The sequence below is a fragment of the Epargyreus clarus genome, unplaced genomic scaffold (genome assembly GCF_041222505.1).
Source record: "Epargyreus clarus isolate Ecla_fem2 unplaced genomic scaffold, WU_Ecla_fem_2.2 ptg000033l, whole genome shotgun sequence".
Lineage (NCBI taxonomy): Eukaryota > Metazoa > Arthropoda > Insecta > Lepidoptera > Hesperiidae > Epargyreus > Epargyreus clarus.
Window position 1 is genome coordinate 6,253,822 of NW_027332238.1, and position 22,736 is coordinate 6,276,557.

Here is a 22,736-nt window from a genome sequence, read left to right on the forward strand (position 1 = left end):
GCCTCGGAAAATTGTCTCCCTTACTACATTTTAAACCAGAACACAGCAGCGCTTAACACTGCTGTTATAAGAGAAATAGGTGGGCCGGTAGTGCCGCCTGAGTAGTGTTCGCCACAGGGTTCTACCTTCCTTAGCAAAGAAATCGTAAATTAATATGTTATAGTTTACCACTAGGTGACACTACATGTGAGCATAGACACTAGCGCCATCTACCATCATTTAGTTACAACTCTCTTTTAATTATTTTGACAAAAGCATAGGATTTAAAAACAATTACCTGATGAATCTTTTATGGAAATATTATCAAATGGATCTCCGAAAGCTATTAAGCGTAATGACCTGGGGTAGGGATGTGAGCATAAGTAAAACAATCGATTAATTATCGATGTTTCTTTTTTAAATATAAATGGATTATTTAAAAACGTGAAGGTAATCAATAAATGCACTAACATAAAAAAAAATAAAGAATCGTGGAAATAATAGATTTTTGAAACTGTATGCAAAAGTGGCCAGTCAATACTTTTCGAAATACGGAAAAATAAATACTATGTTGTAACATAATTTGCTATTTGTAGAAAATATTAGTTTTATAAATAATTGATTATTATTATTATTTTAAAAATCGATTCTTATAAAATTCGATTTCTTTTTTGACATCCCTAATTTCCGGCTTAATTACTAGGAATGTTCACGCAAAATTTTTATGATAATTAAGAAGCCGTTTAGCAATTCAGTCATTGTTAATGATTTTCTTAATATAGTCATTAATGCATAATAATGTTAATGATAGATTAATGAATTAATGAATTAATGACATTTTTCATATTCCTTTAACAGCAGTTCATCTGATATTTTAATGAAAGTTAAAGATGAAGGTGGTAGAGCCCTTTGTGGTTCGACTCCGGCGGCACCGCCACACTTATTTCTGTTATAACAGCAGTGTAGCGCTGCTGTGTTCTGATTTGATGTGTGGTAAGGGAGATATTTTTCGAGGCGTTCCAGCTTAGTCCTCAGGGGTAGCGGCGCAACTGTAGCCGACCTCAGATAGGAATATCTAATCCTATCTGAGGATATGGATACATATATCCATGGGCGGCAGTAGCCACTTACCATCAGCATGCATGCTCGTCTGCTACTCCTATATTATAAAAAAGAACATTGCATATGCCCGAAGTCGATCACAAATGCCTGAGGCCTAAGGTTTGACTATCTAATCTAAGTCAGCATGACACCATTTGAAACGTAAGAATTGCTTCATGCTTATTTATAGGCGGTGGTAAGTCCATTGTTGAATCTAACATTTCTGCCCTCTTTAAGCCTCTTCTTCTGATAGCCTAGTGGTTAAGAAACTCGGCCTTTCGATCGAGGGGTCCGAGGTTCAAATCCCAGGTACGCACGCACCTCTGATTTTTCAAAAATTATATGTGTATTAGAAATTAATTATCACTTGCTTAAGCGGTGAAGGAAAACATCGCGAGGAAACCTGCATACCTGAGAGATTTATAAAAAAAAAACCTCAAAGATATGTGAAGTCTACAAATACGCACTTGTCCAGCGCGGTGGACTATGGCCTAATCTTACTCATTATGAATGGAGACCCGTGCCCAGCAGTGGGACAATAATGGGTTGAAAATTGTCCTCTTCTACTGTCCTAAGATCCTGTTTTCTTCCAGGACGCTGGCGACTACGTCTGCCAGATCTCGGACCGGGTGGCGCGGGACCAGGTGCACACGGTCGAGGTGCTGGTGCCGCCGAGCGTGCGAGCGTCCCCGGAGTCTCGGCACGCCGCCGCACGCCGCGGGGGCGCTGCTGTGCTCGAGTGCCGCGCGTCTGGCAACCCAGTGCCGAGTGTCACCTGGCATAAGATAGTAAGTTACATGGGTTTAGAAATAAGAGCATCTATATATAACGGGAGGTTTTCCAGCGGTTTTTACTGAATTATTCTCAAATTAAATAAATCTTGAATTGTTTATTAGTTTGTTTTGTTGTTGTTATTGTTTGTCAGTTACAATATGTTTCAAATATGATATGTCTTTTTATGTCTTAGGCGCTGCGCAAACGGGGACACTTTTGTGTCTTGTGTCAGACACAAGCTACCGATGAATATTTAATTTCTATAGAATCAGTATGAAATCATTCAACTCCCTGCGCATACGTGTGTCCAGTTGCTTCCACTTAACACTATATTCATAACGATCAAGAAGTGTTCGGTGTCGGTAACTAGAAACTAAAAGTCGTCAGTTGAAGACACAAGCAACATTAACAAAATTCCTTACAATTACGGTTTCTTACAGCTACGGTTTCTAGTGGTGTCCCGTGTCGGTGACAGGACATCGGCAACTGTGTCCTGTGTCCGATTGCCGACACGGGACACAGTGAGCACGGTTGCTTGTGATGGTGTGCTGTGTCAGTAACAGAAAGTGTCCCCGTTTGCGCAGCGCCTTAGATTTATTTAAATACTTTTTTTTTATTATTTTATATCTTTTGTGATTCTCTTAAACCAACGCCTTGAATAATTTAATTTTCTATATAAGTCACCTCCCTATCTCTCTCTCTCTCTCTCTCTTTAGGCAGTTAAAGTTACCCTTCGTTTTTTGACTTCCTTTGTGTTGTTTGTGTGTCCTTCCTTGTCTTCCTTTTTTTCTCTATTTCATTGTGTATGTGTCTTTCCTCCCTATTCCTCTCTCTCTGACTCCTTTCTTCTAATTTACCCCACCCCTTCTTCTATTCTTTTCTTCCTTACACCTTTGTGGTCTTCTTATTCCGTTTTTCTTTACACTTCTATTTCCTTACGTTTTCTCTCTTTCTCTTTGTGTAACTCTATCCTCTTCACGATCTCCTCCCGTTCCTCATGAACTCTTGGCATCTTCCACCATAAACCCACCAGCGGAACACCAATCAACTCAGATGCCAGTCCACCGCATTTCAGAACGACAGCAACACGCGCCTGGCCGAGGGTCCGCAGCTGCAGCTGTCGCGCCTGGAGCGGCAGCACAGCGGGCGGTACGCCTGTACAGTGGACAACGGTGTGGGACCACCGCTGCTAGCTGAGTTCCAGCTGCAAGTTCTTTGTAAGTTTGAAGAAGGTGGTTTTATGACATGCTTAGTCTCCAGGCAACGGAATTGTTGATTGTCATTATGTAAATATGGAAATAATCGGATAAAATATTATTTTACATATTTCCTTAATATTTTTTATTAGCTAGATTTTATTGAAACTTTGTGGTTAGATTAGGCTCTTCGACGCTCAACTACTGTGGTATTTTCGCACCTATTTCAATCTAAAAATACTAGATGGAAAGGTGTACGAGTAGTAAGGAAAGAGTGACCTGAATGAGGCATTAAAACTTAATCTTTAAAGGTAACAACTGCTGATCTCTGGTTGTAGATTGCAGTTTTAAATAAGGCATTACAGCTTAGTCCTCAGAAATTACAACATGCCTGTAACCCTTAAGTAAGAATTCAAACCAGAATCATAGGGGGCGTTCAAGTATTACGTACCGCAATTTGGGGGGGAGGGGGGGTCTTGTAAAACGTTACGATGCGTTACAGGGGCGGTTTTAATTCTCAATTTTTTTAATAAAAAAATAGAGAATTAAAACTCCTAAATTGGCAACCCTTTTCATTTACGTTTTACGGGGAATCCCTTGAATGAGTGGGTTCAGCCGAACTGAGTCCCGAGTATTCTGAGTTAGACTAAGAACTGACTGAGTTGAACACGCCCAAGGATAAAAACTATAACATAACTTTTTAGCGAGTTTAGGGTAAAAATTGACACTTGAGTGTTACGTAACGTTTAGAGAGGGGGAGGGGGGGGGGTATAGAAAAACGTTATAGTGCGTTACAAGGGGGGGAGGGGGGGGTCAAAAATCTTCAAAAATTGCGTTACGTAATACTTGAACGGCCCCATACCATCAGCTAGAATGGATGATATGCTTGCTTATTACTCCAAAGACATACTCTGATTCAATGACATTTTATACTAGACACGTTATACGCCCGCTAACTTAAGAGAAAACTTGAGCGAAACTGCTTTGATAGCACACATGCACGTTTTTTATTTTACTTACCTTTACTACATAGACAAATGTTCTATAAGGGACAGAGCTATTAGAACAATGTGATAAAAAAAGACAACTAGTGTTTGACCTTGCGTTTCAAGTCTACGCAAACGTAAATATTGACCATGGAATATAGTGACCAATGATTACTTCAGTCAAAACGGGACATCGATTTTTTTAAGTCAAATACTTTTTACTTGAAAAAATATAGTTAAATACTAAAAAACACGCTTTTATGATAAAATTAACTAAAAAGTAGAAAATAATTTTCAATCTATGAATCATTTAAGGAACAGTAAATAGTATAATTGTGGAAAAAATGTGGGGCGCTTTTTACAAAACTGGTAAATGGAGCACCCCATGTTTTTTTTCATAATTATACTATATACTGTTACTTAATTGACAATGGCAACGGTTCATTTCGGAGACAACGGCACGAAGCATCGGAAAAAGGGACTGTCCCGTTAAAAACGGGACGTATGGTGGCTATCCCATTGATCCGCATGCTTGTCAAAGACAATGAAATAATGGAACAGAAGGTAAAAAATGTCCAAAACTGTCGATAATAGTTTTAGTACGTCGTTTACGTAGAAATGTTATAGTACAGTTTAACTAAATAAATAATTATTAAATAAAAATATAATTTGAAAGAATGTATCTATACAGATGTATCGACTGGTTTAAAATATATGATTTAAAAATAGTTTATATTTATTATCATAGATTAGTAAATATTACTCACTCCTAACAAGAAAATGTACCCAGTTTTGAGAATTGAAATAGTTCTGTAAAAAAGTTTTGCCACGTCTCCGTGCTAAAATGTCTCTAAAATATTTGAAATAATTATTTATTTATTATGTAAATTACGCAGTATTAGTTATTTATTCGTAAATTTTCTCTAAAAATGTTTTTATTTGTCAAGAATTCAAAAAATAAACTTACTATTAAGCCGTTTGTGGCTTATTTCAATTTCAAAGCGGCGAAGTATCTTTACTAATCTATGTTTATTATTATCAGTTTTATTTTACACACGACCATTAATTGCAAAGTTGTGTAAATTTTATAAATGTACTAGCTGACCCAGCAAACATTGTGTTGCCATATAAATAAAAAAAATGTTAAGGGTGAACAACCCTTATCACTTAAGAGATATGAAAAATAGATAGTAGCTAATTCTCAGACTTACTGAATATGCATATAAATTTTGGTGAAAATCAGTAAAGCCGTTTCGCAGGAGTAGGTACAGTAACTAACATTGTGACATGAGAATTTTATATATAAGATTCTAATTTTACCGTGGTCTTTTTGAGGATTAATTTCTGGCTATACAAAGATTATTTATTAAATTATGTTTAGGTTAAGGAAGAAATACGACCTTAATGATTGAAATATTTATTCAATTAAAGAAATTTTAAAATACCGTATACTATCCTATATAAATTTTATGGTAATATTTTTTATAATTTACCACAGGTATCGAAGGAAATTTAAAGATTAGGATACAGAATTTCCCATATATCGATTTTATTTTATTAAAATAAACCATAAAATGTTATATTTTGACTAAAAACACACTAATATAAACATTAAGCAGTGGGATCTTAAACTATAACATACGACATATGAACATCGTCAGATTCAATAAAATGTCACTTCTGTTCTGTTGATCTATGACCATGCATTTTGCGTCTTTATCACTTTCATTCACAAAAACATACTTTGTCTCTTTCTGGTTACTCACGTAATCATGGCGGATCGAACACGAAAAATAAACGAAATTTAATAATTTCTCTTCATTTACGTGTGATAGGTGATTCCATGAAGTTTGTTTCTTTTTCGAGCATAATTTTTGCATTTACGCATTGCACAAGAAGGCATTTTGAGGCTTTAAATTCAAAATAATGACGTTCAACGTGTTCCGTGACATTCGTGTGTATTACTACGCCGCGCGAGAGCGACTGGACTTGGCTGGAGTCGTTTTACACCACTTGCCGTATTTTGTATGTTTCAAGTTTTGCCCGCTTGTGGCGGATCTTTATATTTATAGATCAATGCTCTGATTGCGCGATTCTAGCATTGCGCTTACAAATAGATCATTTAGGATGTTTGCTATCCACAACTCATTAAAATGACTTTGTCACACAAGAAATTTATTCAAACTTTCGCCATTTATCTGAAACAAGTATATAACATGTTTGTATCGCTGCCGCTTTTTAAACTATATGTTCATATCTTAATTTCAGATCCTCCAGAAATCACCGTGGAGCGGTCCTGGGTCCACACTGGAGAAGGATTCAGAGCTGAGCTGCTGTGCACTGTCCTCGCTGATCCACCGGCTGAGGTAAGCATAATCTTCTTCTTTTTGCCCTTTCCAGTGGGTAACGGTTGTTTTCAAGATAGCAGTCATTGAAGGAAGCTGTGATAGCCTAGTGGTTAAGAAACTCGGCAACTCAATCGAGGGGTCCGAGGTTCAAATCCCAGGCACGCACCTCTGATTTTTCAAAGTTATGTGTGTATTAGAAATTAATTATCACTTGCTAAACGGTGAAGGAACATCGTGAGGAAATCTGCATACCTGAGAAATTTATAAAAAAAAATCTTAAAGGTATGTGAAGTCTACCTATACGCACTTGGCCAGCGAGGTGGACTATGGCCTAATCCTTCTCATTATGAGAGAAGATCTGTGCCCAGCAGTGGGACAGTATTGGGTTGATGATGAAGGTGGTGGAAACCGTTATACATAGTTCTACTCCTGATTGACCACAGCCACACTTACTTTTGCTTAATAACAGCAGTGTCAAGCCCTGCTGTGTTCCGCTTAGAAGCATACATATTCGAAGCATTCCAATCGCATCTGTGGCCAACCCCAGGTAGGAATCTAATCTTATCTAGGGTTGATTACAGATGTCCATGGGCGGTAGTAGCCACTTATTATATCTTGAACTTACCTACATACAATTGGACAACGTGTTTTTGCAACAGCAGATCTCCTGCCAGGCTAAGTGAGCTCGGGGAGCGGTCGTGCTCCAACAGTCTCAGTTTGGAGCATGTATATGTATATCCAACATGTTGAGAAAACTTCGATAGCGTGATTCAGATACACAATGTCACGCCATTTATTGACGGCTTGTGGCATTTCAAAGTATAATAGCGGAATGTAATGTTACATTTCCTTCCAGGTCCTCTGGTACCAAAACTCGTTTCCCCTGAGTGCATCGGAGCGGGTCACGATGTCGGTGCGAGGGAACAACCACACACTCCTCATTGCGAATGTGCAGCCTGAAGACTTCGGGAATTATACGTGAGTTTGCATCTAATAATTACTTGAAATCAAAAATGGGTAGTGGTGATGTAGCTAGGAGGAGGATTTTGGAGTTCCTATCCCCTCTAAAAATAATACACAATAGAATGATCAACATTTCAATAAAAAGTGGTAGAACCCTCTATAGTTCAACTCCGGCGGCACCACCGCCACACCTATTTCTGCCTAATAACAGCAGTGCCAAGCACTGCTGGGGAATCTGGCTCATGAACCTTATGGCACTAAAAGTAACTCCGGAAGCAACATCGCCACACCTTTTTCTGCCTAACAACAACACTGTTCAACGCCACTCTAATCTTACATGGAGTTGATTACAGATGTCCACGGGCGGCAGCAGCCACTTACCATCAGATGCATGCTCGTCTGCTACTTCTATGTTATAAAAAAATGCATACTATACACTCCTGCTCATGCTTCTTCTCCATAACGAAACACCTTGTGAAGTGGTGGTAGATGTATTGACATTAAGAAGTGATCTGTAAAGAACCTATTTGGAAAAAAAAATATTTGATTTGATATATGTGTATCATCTCAAATAATTTCGTCATCATCATTTGTCACAGATGTCCATGGGCAGTAGCCATTTACCATCAGGTGCACTACATACTATAAAAGTAGCAAATACTTCTATGCTATAAAAGTGAATAGTATAGGAGCGTTTGTCCACCGCCGCCGTTACCGGACTGTCACCGAGAACGAGATGACAGCGCCGAAGTAATGGTACTCAATTTACTATAGCCGCGTGTCCACCACGCATCCTTCACGTCTTATTAAAGTCGGCCCGAAATAATCTCGTTCTCGGTGACGATCCCGTGACAAACGCCCTAAGTCAGTGTATATTACATAAGCGTCAATTTCGTCAACGTCAATTTGTGCCACATTTCCAGGTGTGTAGCAGACAACAGTCTGGGCCGAGCGCGCCAGCACGTGGAGGTGTCCGGGCGGCCCGGCCCCGCGCGCTTCACGTCGCCGCCGCTCGCGCGCAGCCCCGCCGCGTACACGCTCAGCTTCGCCGTGGACAGCTACCCGCCGTTAGATGAGCTGCGGTTGCTGTACCGGCAGCTGGCGGTGAGGGGTCTTGTTATTTGGTTTTAGAAGTTATGCTCGCAGTACTGCCGCGTACACGCTCAGCTTCGCCGTGGACAGCTACCCACCGTTAGATGAGCTGCGGCTACTGTACCGGCAGCTAGCGATAAGGGGTCTTGTTAGCTGGTTTTTGAAGTTATACTTCTTTTGACAGTATCCACCCTTGGAAGAGCTGAGATTGCTGTAGTTACAACTTGCGGTAAGGGGTCTTCTTATTTGGTTTTAGGAGTTATACTTCTGTTGATGCTATCCACCTTTAGATGAACTACAGTTGATATACCAGCAACTAGCGGTGAAGAGTCTTCTTATTTGGTTTTTGTAGTTATGCTTCTTTTGACATTATCCACCTTTAGATGACCTACGATTGATGTTCCGGCAATGGCGGTAAAAGGTCTTCTTGGTTTTAGAAGTTATGCTTCTTTTGACGATATCTACTCTCAGGTGAACTGAGGTTGCTGTAGCCACAACTTCCGTAAGAGGTCTATTTACTTGGTTTTAGGAGTTATACGTCTTTCGGCTGTCCCCATCCTTGGATGAGCTGCAGTTACCGGCAACGTGCGGTTAGAAGTCTTCTTAGTTGATTTTAAAAGTTATACTTTTATGTAAGATCTCCGTTTTTAAGTGTTTGTGGCACTCGCGACACAGGAATCCTGGTGTAAAATGTAGAAAATTGTGGGAAGAGATTATAAGCAAACATAAGAATAAAATCGGCACTACAAAAGTGACTAGTAAATATTACAAGTTTAACAGAAAAAATATTTTTTGATATATGATACGATCTGTTTTTTTTTTTTTTTTTTTTTATAATATAGGAGTAGCAGACGAGCATGCAGTCCACCTGATGGTAAGTGGCTACTGCCGCCCATGGACATTTGCAATCAACCCCAGATAGGATTAGATATTCCTACCTGAGGTCGGCCACAGATGCGCCGCTACCCCTGAGGACTAAGCTGGAACGCCTCCGAAAAGTCTGTCTCCCTTACCACACCCTTCAAACCGGAACACAGCAGCGCCTAACACTGCTGTTATTAGGTAGAAATAGGTGTGGCGGTGGTGCCGCCGGAGTCGAACCGCAAAGGGTTCTACCACCTTTAACGTTACGTTTCACGACGTACGACGTACGTTACGTTACGTTACGTTTCACGACACGACACAATACGTACGAATCATTTTTAACTAACGTCCCAAAGGATAGAGATTGTCTATTAGTTGTGTATCAATTTTTGTGATATATTTTTTTAATAGTTGTAATAGTGTTATTTTTATTTTCACTTATTACACATGTACACATTGATACACGCACTTTATATTTTTTGTTATTATAAATACACCAAAGAAGTATAACTTCTCACATGAAAATTGCAAAGAAGTGTAACTTCGTACATTAGTAAACGCGCGCTTTTTCTTCCAGATAAATGACTCCTTCCAGCAACCAGGGAGGTGGCACGACGTGGTCATACCCGCCCCGGAGCCCGCGGGCAGGCTGACCCACCGTGTGTCACACGAGCTGAAGGGACTCGAACCTGGGACTATGTACGAGGCGATCGTCCAAGCGAAGAACCGGTATGGGTGGAATGAGGTGAGTTCAAATTTGAAAATTTATTTATTTATTTTATTTATTTATTTACTCACAAACACATATTATTACAGGTTCTTCCCAAAAAAATTTTAATTTTATTAGAAAAATGAACAAATTAAAAATGTCGTAAATAATTATGAAATAAAATGTTTTTTGTTTTGTTTATAACATTAAAGTTTTATAATGATAAAAAAAATTAAAAGCAATTAAGCAGTAAGCACCTCAGTATCGATATTCTAAATGAGGTCAAATACAGCTTTAATACCCTTAAAAATTGAGTAGGAATAACTCGTATTTCTACTTATTATATATTCTACTCGAATCGACTTCAAAAAGGTCGTTCTGTATTCGACCCCTTTGTATGTATATATGTATGTATGCATGCATATCAAAATAATGTATACACCGGGTGAGACGTTTTTATTGCGTATTTCTCTGTAATTTATATATTTTTACTTGCATTTTAATTTCATTACTTTCGAGCTTGCATTTGTTAAATGTATAACGCTATTTCTTAATTCCAGGTAAGCGATATATTCCAGTTCCACACGCTAGGCGGCGAGCACTCGGCGCACGCGGACGAGCTGACGCCGATGTTCGCGGCGGCGGCGCGCGCGCGACTGACGTGTGTGCTCGGTGTTGTCGTGTTCGCGCTCGCGCGGTAGAGCCGTTCGTTCGTGTTCGTTCGTAACGTGCTGTTACAATTTGGCAATTTTGTGAGAGGATTATTTTGAAGGTTTTGAAAGGTTTTCTTTTTTGTTTAGAACGTACGAGATTAGTTTATTATGAATTTTGAAAAATCGTAGCTTTTATTATGTTACCTTTTGAGATGGATTTTATGTTGATGAAGTGAAGTATTTTAATGTTCTTGGATGCTACATTTCGTATTTAGACCTTATGAGATGAATTTATTATGACTTCATGGCATCATCAGGTACTTCAAATTGATTTATTTTACTTTGAAAAAAAAACTTTCAGCGATTTAAGGTGTGGGGTCACAGGAATATGCAGTTTTACATTATGATTAACGCTCGTAATTGATAATCAATATCTGTTTCGTCTCGCAAAGATCGAGATTCGACAGTTCCTATAGACAGAAATTGACAAATTTTGATCATTAGTAGGCAAAACATAGGATAACTATATTGATTTTAAGCGCATAAATAGTGTAATTAGCGCATAAATAATATTTTCATTTTTCATTTTCAGTACTAAGTTTCGGTTCAATCATAGATGGCGTTATATTCAACATGTGGTTTACATCTCAAAATGTCAAAAAATTGTAACAGCACGTTATTATTTCCTTTTTATTCACGACTGACTTCGGATAAGATAAGTTTCCGATTTTTGTAAGATTTTCACAACTTTTGGGGGTAATTTTTGGGAACGGCGTAATTAATTTAACAACCGAAGTCATTTTTGAATTGACATTTTTGTAATTGTTTGATAAAGCAATTGGTCGTTTAACGATTATCTATAAAAGTATTGTATTTTTATAATTATAATGAAGTAATTGCAAAAAATCGTAATACTAACTTAGGTACCTACTCATATTTTAAAATCAGTTCTATATATTTTGTACGTGGACTCTATATTCACTATTATAATTACAATTACTAATTTAAAATTATATTAAAATTGGAAAAGAGCGACTCGAACTTGCACGCCTAGAGTTCCATATCACACGAAATCTTCATTTATATTTATTTTTCGTATTTATTATGCTAGCAGTCATAAGCAGTGTGAAAACGTCTATCTATTACGGTTCAATAGATATTGCGAAAAACATCGAAAAATAGCTCATAAAGAAACATCTTGTATGGCGACACTCATTTATTTGCAAGCTTTTTATATTTGTAGATATAACGGCCACCGTTATACATATTGTGTAAATTCAAATGTCTATCTATTACGATTCAAGAGATAGAGAGAGCCCTGTGACAGACAGACAGAGAGAGGAGGCTTAGTAATATATTTCCGTTTTACCCTTTGGATACGGAACCCTAAACATCCACACTATGAAATGCACATTTTCTTTAATGTAATTATTATAAACTCCGCTAGATGTCAGTAGTGTCAATGTCAAATTGAGCGGGAAATAAACGCAAAATTGGATTCAAATGTTTTTATGTAATGTGATATTTGCAATTACGTTATTGTAATCCTAAAAATACGATTTACAATTAATTAAATAGTGACACCAAAGATTATAGTCGTAAAGACGCTCGCTGCTAGCCAATTTAGAACTAAACTTAGTTCACTTCGAGTTGGTCGCTAAGCCAAGTCTTTAGTATAGAACCCTGTGGTTCAACTCCGACACCACCGTGTCACCTATTTCTGTTATAACAGCAGTGTAGCGCTGCTGTGTTCTGGTTTGAAGTATGGTAAGAGAGACATGATTTTCCGTCGTTCCAGCTTAGTCCTCAGAGGTAACGCATCTGTGGTCAACCTCAGGTAGGAATTTAATCTTATCTAGGGTTGATTACAGATGCCCATACGGCAGTAGCCAATCACAGATGGACTGCATGCTTGTCTGCTACTTCTTTAATAAAAAAGTCGTTTTGTTCGTGACGTCATTTTGTTATGACCGTCGGCCATCTTGAAGTGAATAAAACAAATGTTCAAATTGGTTTAGCGTGGTTAGGTCTTTGTCTAAGTGTTGTGAGACCTATAGAGACTGTATTTTTATCTCTTTCTAAGCTATGCTTCGTGTTCATTTTACTTGTGTTAGAAAAGGATGGCTATATTTTTGTTTAGCGGTTGTATTTTGTATATTTTGACGTTCAGGGCAGTTTTTTAAGCTCTATTCAGGATAATGAAAGATGTTTATGATATATCTATATCGGTTTATCATTAAAAAAAATAGGTTCGAATATTTAAGCATCATTTTAATGACTTTTGACTCTTTTAAAATCATATTTTTTCAAGAACTTTATAACCAACAAAAATCGTAATAAGTATATCTATTAGTTTGAAAAATAGACAACTTATTTTCCGCCAATTTTGGACTTAATATCTTAAAATCTTTTAAAGTGATAACTTTAAAAAATACGCGACGAATATAAAGATAAACTTTTTGTAAGCATTACATTAAAAAAATAAAGAATAATATGAATAAAATATTATGATCTAGCTATGGACTAACTTATAAAGAGAAGGAAGATTTTATGACCCATTTTGGATACCAAAATCATTCAATGATTTTACATGAATTACCGCGGATTGAGAGATAATAATATATAACTGGTACGCTGTGTTTATTTCTTTTTACTTTTTATTAAAATATTTTAAATTATTCTGAATAGCACTTAAAAATGATACCATTGATTAAAACTCGATCGTACAACCAAGATCTATAACGGTTGGATGGCCTAATGTCTATGGTTATAACAATCCATAGACAATCTTGGTTGTGCAACCATGTTTTAATGAAGCCATGCAAACATAAAAATAGCATCAACATTTTCTTACTAATATTTAATAATAATCTGCACAATAGTAATAAATACATTATTAAGAATTATTTCTTATTAAAATTAGAGGTGTGTAAAGTTACTTTTTATATTAAGATGATTTTGTTCGCACAAATGAGAAACATAATGCACAGCCGACAAATATGATTTATATCTTTTTTAACCATAATTTTTGAATGAAAGAATTCTACAACGTATTCGTACAACTGTATTTGATTCGATTTTGACGATTTTTCTAAGAAAATCATCTATAATATTAGTCAGCATTTTTATAGATAATATTTTTTACAAATGTTAATTTTCAATGATTTATAATCATTATCATAAATTATTGTCAATGATATTTATTTAAAAGTATTGGCAATATTAAATTTAGGGTGTATATAATAATAATAATCCGACTAAACTTCTGTGTGTGTCAGTGCCGCCACTGGCAATCTTGTTGTCGTCGTCACACTTTAATAGGCCAATTTCAAAATGTGTTTATTAAATTGTGACGACTATAGGTTGTCAAAACTACCAAAAAAATTAATAATTTTAACGACCGATCAATATTTATTATATTTAACGAACATCTAATAATGTTAAAAAATTTTCATTTAAAAAAAAAAATAACATAAGTTCAAGTTCTTTAGTCGTAATTTTATTAAAGGTAAAGTCTGAACACTGAGGAACTTGAAAAATCTTCATGAAGTAGCCAACAAATTACTGTTTCCGAAAATGCATATGCATAGAAAAGTTTTTCGGTCTACATTTCATGCTTACCCTTTCTCAATAGACATTATTATGTAAAATACATGTTATATAACTCTCACTCGTTATCTATAATATTTGAACGAGATAAATATAAAAAGCTGCAATTCTACATTATATTTCTTATTGAGACGAGTATTATGCTACATTATTTACCCTGATTTTAATATTGTCAATAGTAAATATTGTGTTAACACTCCGTAAAACATTTATATTTTATAATTATGTCCATATTTTCATGCTTCCAATTTAAAATTTATTTAAATGAAATTTTATTTATACTTAAATAAAAAAATAAGGATAGAAACATCCCAAAATGTTAATAATAAAATAGTATTTAAGTTTATAGGTTCTATAGAATAAACGTACACTGCCATTACGCGCAAAAATATAGTATAGTCCGCGTAAAACTGCTAGTCCGCTCTGAATATAGAAATGAATCGCGTCGCCATAGCAAATTGTATGACTACACCTGCTCGCAACAACTTCAGAGCGGACTAGCAGTTTGGCGGTAACTGTACTTTCAAATTCAATACATTTACACTCAGCCTGTGTGTCGCGCTCGTCTGTGCATTTTTTACTTGGCTTAATTTTAAATGCCAACCTCTTTGGATTGGTCGAGATATTTAATTTGCCTGTAAAAGTAAAACTCGGCTCATTTTCGTCCCAACTAAGATGGCGTTGGCTGTACGACCAACTATTTTGGCGGGTTCCGACAATAGTGACATCTGGTGGTAGAGTTGCGCAAAATGTATCACTAAAGTGAAAAGAGTGATATATATCTTTTGAACTCAGTGATATATATCACTCTTTTAGCTCAATAGCTCACTTTAGCTCAGTAGCTCTGTAAAGATACGCGACATTTTATATCAGTATATCAGAGAATCAGATCAAAATGTTTTGACAACATTTTTGATTCCTATAATTAATACAAAACTGGCAAGAAATTATATATGAATTATCACAGCCAACGCTATTTATATATCCCGGTTTCCATGTTCTTAGCAATAAAATATTTTAATTTAGTGTTTAATACGTAACCGTAACTGTTATATATCTCAATCAACGCATTTGACTCGAATCAGGCTCACTACTCACTCTCAGTCAGTCGCTCATTTGACTCATCGCTCACTCGCGAGCTAGTATAACACTGTTGAGTTGAAGAAGATCTTATATCCGGAATCGTTTGAATCTATGAACTAAACCATGTGATGCGGATATAAAGATATAATTCAAATCCGTCGGAGTTGATGAGTGATTAGCTCTTTGGTGAAGATATATATCTTTTATATCACTCACTCGCGAGCTACACAATTCTATCTGGTGGCCGTATAGCTAATCATTTTGGCATTTTATTATGGCGCTTGCATATTTATAAGTTTTCTAATATTTATGTTAATTTCAAACCGTGACATCCATATAAATGAATTTATTATACTTATCGATAATTATGTAGATGTAATATTTATTATTAAGCAATAAAATGTGTTAGTGATAATGCTATTTAGTCTAATTATAAAAACGATTAAGTCTAAATTACTATAATTTCGTCTATTTTCTTGTAAAAAGTAAAGTTTAGGTGCAATATTAATTTTAAAGGGAATTTAAAGCAATATTCGGACACATCAGTAGTTAATTTGTATTTTAATTAATTAGAATTACAATAGTCATAAGCAGTTAGGATTGCTTCACAGTTTTATATCGAAAACCAAAGGCCTGCTGTAAAAGGAGTTAAGTAAAACATTTTCGATTTTTTATAAAAAAAAAAGCTACTTAAGTCCTTTTAGCATTCAGCCGTTTTACAAGTTTTGCTTAAAATCAATACCAAAATCCCTGAGCTATGTACTAAATGTAATTTATTAGTAAAAGTGTATTAAATCGGCCGTAATTTTTTGATTGTGACCTAGTCGTAATTCTAGTGGAAATTGATAAAATATAAAGTTTAGTTATTACGATGTAAATTGAGTGGGCTGTAGAAACCGCCTTTTTTGACAGTTTTTTTTTTGTTTAATAAAACACCGAATCCTGTAAGTAGATAATAAACATGTAAGTTTATTACAAATAATGTTTTATTTAACCTCCTAATAGAATAAAACTATTTCTTGAACCAATTTACAACTTTTATTATTCCCGCGCAAAATACAACTCCAATGTCAAGAGCGTTCTTTTTCTTTTTTATTCTAACTCATACAATCGTACCAGCCAGTGACTATATAAATGTGCAATTATTATTATAAAAATAATACATGATGAAAATAATACAAAATAATTAATTAAAATAATACTATAATTAAATGATTTAATATATTTGTAACAGTCCAAAGCCTATTTTCTTTTTTCTTTTAGGTTACATTTTTTAATATATATTAATAATAATAACATGATAAGTAATAAGTATAGTATAGTGTCCATGTCAAGAATACAATTTTATCTTCTAGTACTGTCAAAATTTAGAATTTAAAATCGAAATTTTAAACTTTTTTTATTTATTATCATTTTATTACTACAAGGAATCTCTTACAAAAAAGTATGGAGAAATAAAAAGCGAATACTGATTTTATTCAAATTGAAATGTAAATATAATAACTAAAACGAACAAGTTTAAGTAATTTATATATAACGTTATATAATGTAATGTGACATAATTACTAATTATCATAATAACTTGACAAATTTGAAAAAGTAAACTGTATATTAATGGAATCAATAAGCTTTTTATTTTATTTATATATAACTTTTGGTATAACTTAAGACTTATGAAACTCTTGCTTGTAGCAGAGTATGGTGAGGTAATTTTGGAGCGAAAAGCGGCTTAAGTCACCCAAAGTGAGGATATGAAGAATATTTCATACAAACAAAAGTATTTTTTCTATTACTTTAAAATATAAGAAGTTTAGAAAAATACAATTATGCCACAAAACCGCGTATAAATATTTTTATTAACTATAGCAAGTTATTTAGCTAAATGTTTTATACAATTTTATTTTGGTTATTTTATTTTATATTGTTATTTTATTTATGTTATTTATAATATAACCCTTAGTGAGTGATAATAAAATAAAGCGCCATCTAGCGGTGAAGCTTGCAGTATAGTTACTTAGTTTACATATGTCACACTAGGTGTCGCTACAACATTTTACCTCGGGTTTCTGAATCACGCTGTTGAGAACTCTACGTGGCTTGTATAAAGGCTCGCGGGACTTCAAGTAAGGTATCGCTTCTCGGCCTTTTGGCTAAGATCAAAGTGTAGTATCTCACCACTGCGTGGTGATGCAGTGATTGACAACTCGGACCCCGGCCAGCGCTCGCCTGTCCTTCGAACGAGGACCCCCCCGCCACCAATTGAAGCCCCGCTTATAGCCACTGGACGGCCCACAGAGAGCGAGGGGAGGGAATCGCCTCTCACAGTCGTACCCACCTCTACCCTGGAGACTGAGAGGATTCCCTCCCCACCAACTGACACCCAGCGAGGTCAACGACCAGAGAAAAACTGTCGCGGACCGACTGATGAGCAGAGGTGCTTGGTGGACGAGCTCGACGCCTTGAGTGATCCCTTGCTCCTTGATGAGCTTGCCGGTCGAGTCTCACAATTCTTGAGACGTCTGACGGCCAGTACAGAGGCTCCCCGGGACAGAAGACCCAACCAGCGGCATCGGCAGCCTAATGCAGAGGGGCAACCAGACCGCATAGCGGTGGCCACTCGCACACAGCGGCTCTACAGGACAAATCGCAAAAAAGCAATTAGACACATTTTAACGGGTCCGACAAAGTCCTGTGGAGTCGATGTGGCGACCGTGGATGCTCACTTTCGAGCACTCGCCGCTCATAGGGATGGCCGAGATGAGTGGCCTGACTGTTTCGACAGGGAGCCTCCAAAGGCAGAGAGTAATGCGCGATTGTGCGACCCGCTGAGGAGAGCTGATGTGGTGCGGAAACTCAGCAGACGGCCCAACACCTCGCCTGGTCCAGACGGTCTGACGTATGCTGACCTTAGGAAAGCGGACCCCGGAGCATACGTCATGACCGCGTTATTTAACGCGGTCTGGCGACTAGAGTCGGTCCCTGACTGCTGGAAGGACTCCACCACAATCCTCCTTCATAAAAAAGGCGACGTTGCGGATGTCGGCAACTGGAGGCCCATTGCCATGGGAGATACGTGCCCGAAACTCTTTGCCTGCATCCTGGCTGACAGAATCAAGAGATGGGCCACCATCAACGCGCGGTTCAGCAGATCCCAAAAGGGCTTTCTGCAGTATGAAGGCTGTGTTGAGCATAACTTTGTGCTGCAGGAGGCCATAAGGGACGCGAAAAACCAAAAGAAGGACTTGGTGGTGGCCTGGCTTGACCTAAGCAACGCATTTTCGTCGGTGCCACAGTCGTCTGTGCAGCGGGCGCTTGAAGGGCACGGGGTACCTGCCAAAATTAAAAATATAATAATGTCGCTCAACCGAAACACCAGAACACGTGTACGCGTGGGTAGCTCCCTCACCGAGCCCATCAACGTGGAGGCGGGTGTAAAGCAGGGATGCCCACTCAGCCCAGATATCTTTAACCTCACACTGGAGGTAGTCCTCCGTGAGATAGAGCGGACGGGAGAAGGCTACATCGTCGGTGATAGGAAGATATCAAACCTGGCCTACGCTGACGATGTAGTACTTTTAGCAAGTTCTGTCGATGGCATGACCCGTCTGCTCAGAGCGGCTGAGGGTGGTGCTCGAGCCATTGGTTTGGAATATAACCCAGCCAAATGCGCTACACTGCATATCACCCCCACGCAGGACAACGAAGTCCAACCCACGGAGTTCCGGGTACAGGGGCAGATTGTGCGATTTATGGGTCCGCATGAGGCATATGAGCACCTGGGCATACCCACTGGGTTTATAAGACAAACACCGGTCGGCACCATTAAAGGCATCGTCGATGACGCCAAGACCATCGACAGTTCTCTCCTGGCCCCGTGGCAGAAGCTCGACGCTCTCGGCACCTTCGTTCTTCCTGCCATCGAGTTTCTTCTGCAGGGGGCCAGTATAGATAAGGAGTATCTGGTCGAGGCTGATAAGGCCATAAAAAAGCTGGCCAAGGGTTGGCTGAACTTGCCGCAGCGAGCCAGTGCCGAACCGGTGTTCCTCCCTCCGTCGCAAGGTGGGGGCGGACTGCTGCCTCTCGCGGACCTCTACGAGATATACACGGTGGCTAACGCCTTTAAAATGCTGCATGCCGTTGATCCAGTCGTTAGCGGTATCGCGAGAGACGCGCTGTGGACAACGGTGTCGGGGCGACTGGGGAGGCCGGCCAGTGGCGAGGATGTCGCTCAATTCCTGTCGGGCGACCTGGACATGCCTAGAAGTACGCGAAAAGGAACCTTTTGGACGCGCGTTCGCCAAGCTACTTCTAGGCTGTCAGGTAAGCTTGGCCTGAGCTGGGTCTGGAGACGGGAGACCTTGGACATCCGTTTGAATGGCACGGTTATAACACCGGAGACGAAGGGGTCAGCGTACCGCCTTATGCGACTGCGGATGGTTGAGCACTATGCGGGGCAGCTCCTTGCCAAGCGAGACCAGGGGAAGGTGTTCGAGGTCACACGAGAGAGTAAACACTCAAATTACTTCCTCCGGTCCGGGAGAAACATCCGGTTCTGCGACTGGCGATTTATACACCGCGCCAGACTTGGAGTTCTGCCCCTTAATGCCACCAAACGATGGCAGACGGGTGTGGACAAAAGGTGTCGCAAGTGTGGCTGTGACCTCGAAACCATCCCGCATGTGCTCAACCACTGTGGCGTTCACTCCGCGGCTATGCAGCTTCGCCACAATTCTCTCCAGGACAGACTGGTCAAGGCCGCCAAGTGGCCAGGCGTCGTTGCGGTGAACCGGACTGTGGATGGTACCAATGGAGAGGCAGCTGCACTTCGGCCGGATATCACCATCCGGGATGAGGCCAAAAAGTCTATCGTCATCATTGACGTAGCCGTGCCATTCGAGAACCGGCAGTCGGCGGTGGATGCGGCGAGACGGGCTAAGCTGGAGAAGTATGCACCCCTGGCTGACCAGCTGAGAGCGCAGGGGTATAAGGTCGTGGTGGACGCATTCCTTGTGGGGTCGCTGGGTGCTTGGGACCGGAGAAACGAGAGAGTCCTGCGCTGCCTTAACATCGGCAAGTACTACGCCGCAATGATGAGACGGTTTATGGTTGGCGACACGATCCGGTGGTCGCGAGACATTTATGTAGAGCACGTTACCGGCAAGAGACAATACACGACGACTGATTAATATTTTAATAAATTTATTAGTATATGAATGCATTATATACGTGTATTAAATCAATTTGCTGAAATGCCGTCCTTATCTTAGGCGAATTTAAAATTAAAAGCAATTAATTATTTTATTTTTTCTATTATTATAATTTCATAATTTAATTATTACCCTGCAAGGGGAAGTATGCTCTCTTATTTAAGATAATACTTTTAATCTGTTCTTTTCAGCTTAATATCTGAAAGTTCCCGCACGTCGGGACCAGTATATTAAACTGATTTTTGTGACTTGACGGGATGTTCGGGGCTCGCTCCACTCCCGTCGCGGGTCGGCCCGGCATTGCAGTGCCGCCGGGATCGGCCCACATAAATAACCTTGCAAATTATAAACTTTGACTTGACAGCCATTGTGTATTATTATTATTTACTGTATATATTATTATTTTGTTAACCTACCATTATTAACATTTAAAACAAACTATACTTATAAAGTAATAACTAAAAAACAACCGCCATAAAGTAATATTTCGCTGCTAAAATGCTAAATAGCTATACCGTACACTTGTACAGCATAAATTAAACTAGTTATTAACAATTTTTCTGATTGTTAACATGTAAATAAGCATTAAAGAAATTAGGTCCATACCTACATTAAAAAGTTAAAAACTAAAAAATAAATAACTAAACAGGAAAATAAGTATAAGTACATAAGATTTGCTTCTGTAATCACCCAAATGATATAACTCATATGTACTCTCTTTCATATTCTTAGAAGCTTTGAAACCTTTGCACTGAATAACTTTTTAGCTCGACCCAACACCCTTAGAAAAATAAAACAAAGTAAATTACACAAAATATTTTATTTACATTTGAACACAATATTTAAAACTAAAAACACAATATGGGTACAATTTTACACTAAATAAGTAAAATAACACAGTATGTTGCAAAATTCATATTTATAGGACAAAAAGCATTTATTTTAGACACGAATCAGATCAATAAATTTTTAGCCTAAAAAATTACTTGTAATGAAAAACGGCGTCACATTTATACTGTGCCACTATATCAATATTACATATTTTTTTATATTAAAAAGTAGCATTCTGTTTAGTTATTATAAGAACTCTAGATTAAGGCAATTTCAGATAATTTACACAAGGTACACGCAGTAAAATATATAACTAAGCTGACTGACCTACCAACTAATGTAAGGAATAAGGATTGTAGGCAATTGGCATGATGACAGTATTAAAAAATCAAAGAATAAATGATTTAAGGAAACACAATATATTGAAAGGATTCTCAAAAATGAAACAGTTTAAAAAAAAAGTGTGTGTGTGTCAGCTACGACGCACGATTGGAGTTTACTCCTTACGAATGATAATTATGATATATATCGAATAGAAAAAAGGGTAGGTAAATGAACGCATCTGCTAAAATGATAAGAGAAACAAACATATATCTGTAATTATTCGGATTATTTATATTACTTCAATAATGCGTATTACATAAAGTATGTTACAAAATAATATAATAAATAATAGTTTAAAAAACTAAAAAATACACTTTTTATAGAAAATCCAAGTAAAAAATAGAAAATATTTTTTTTTTAATTTGATTAAGAATAGTGTAAATAAGATAAAAATATTTTTTATTGTAAAAAAAGCGTGGGGTGCTTTTTAAGATATTATCAAAATTAAAATCCTTCTACTCAATATCTATCAATAAAATATTTATAACTATTGACACCATGCACCCCACGCTTTTTTTACATAAAAAAATATTTTTATCTTATTTACACTATTCTTAATCAAATTTAAAAAAAAAATATTTTCTATTTTTTAGTTGGATTTTCTATAAAAAGTGTATTTTTTTTAGTTTTTTTAAACTATTATTTATTTTTCACTTTTTAATCGAATTTTTTATAAAAGCGTATTTTTTTAGTTTTTTTTAACTATTATTTATTTTTCATTTTTTAGTGATTATTTTAGCGATTATTTTAACGATTATTACGTAGCGTATTATCAAGTTTATCTTTCGAATCAGCATTAGCACCTTTGTTTAGCAGTGCAAAAATGAATATTGGGTCATTGTTTAACACAGCTGTATGAAGTGGTGTTTTACATTGGTGTTTATTTTTATTGTTAACGTGAAAATCCCAGAGGAGTTGTTGAATGACATCCGAATTGCCAATGCTAACTGCTTTCTT

The 22,736-nt window shown here is 37.4% G+C and overlaps 1 protein-coding gene and 1 non-coding gene across 4 annotated transcripts in view; both read left to right on the forward strand.

Annotated features, from left to right (window-relative positions):
- LOC140755657 (igLON family member 5) overlaps window positions 1-10,773 on the forward strand; it is a 118,940-nt gene extending 108,167 nt beyond the window's left edge. For 2 of the 3 annotated variants that reach the window (XM_073090958.1, XM_073090959.1), the window contains 7 exons: window positions 1,674-1,868; window positions 2,915-3,071; window positions 6,305-6,402; window positions 7,241-7,362; window positions 8,271-8,451; window positions 9,881-10,048; window positions 10,573-10,773. In XM_073090958.1, coding sequence (XP_072947059.1) covers window positions 1,674-1,868; window positions 2,915-3,071; window positions 6,305-6,402; window positions 7,241-7,362; window positions 8,271-8,451; window positions 9,881-10,048; window positions 10,573-10,713 — 1,062 coding nt within the window. In that variant the 3' untranslated portion in view covers window positions 10,714-10,773. The remainder of the gene's footprint in view (window positions 1-1,673; window positions 1,869-2,914; window positions 3,072-6,304; window positions 6,403-7,240; window positions 7,363-8,270; window positions 8,452-9,880; window positions 10,049-10,572) is intronic. The other variant, XM_073090960.1, reaches the window with a different exon arrangement.
- A 9,938-nt stretch (window positions 10,774-20,711) lies between these two features.
- On the forward strand, window positions 20,712-20,895 carry LOC140755692 (U2 spliceosomal RNA). Its single transcript, XR_012103826.1, has one exon. It is a non-coding gene; the product is annotated as a U2 spliceosomal RNA (small nuclear RNA).
- Window positions 20,896-22,736: the final 1,841 nt, after the last annotated feature.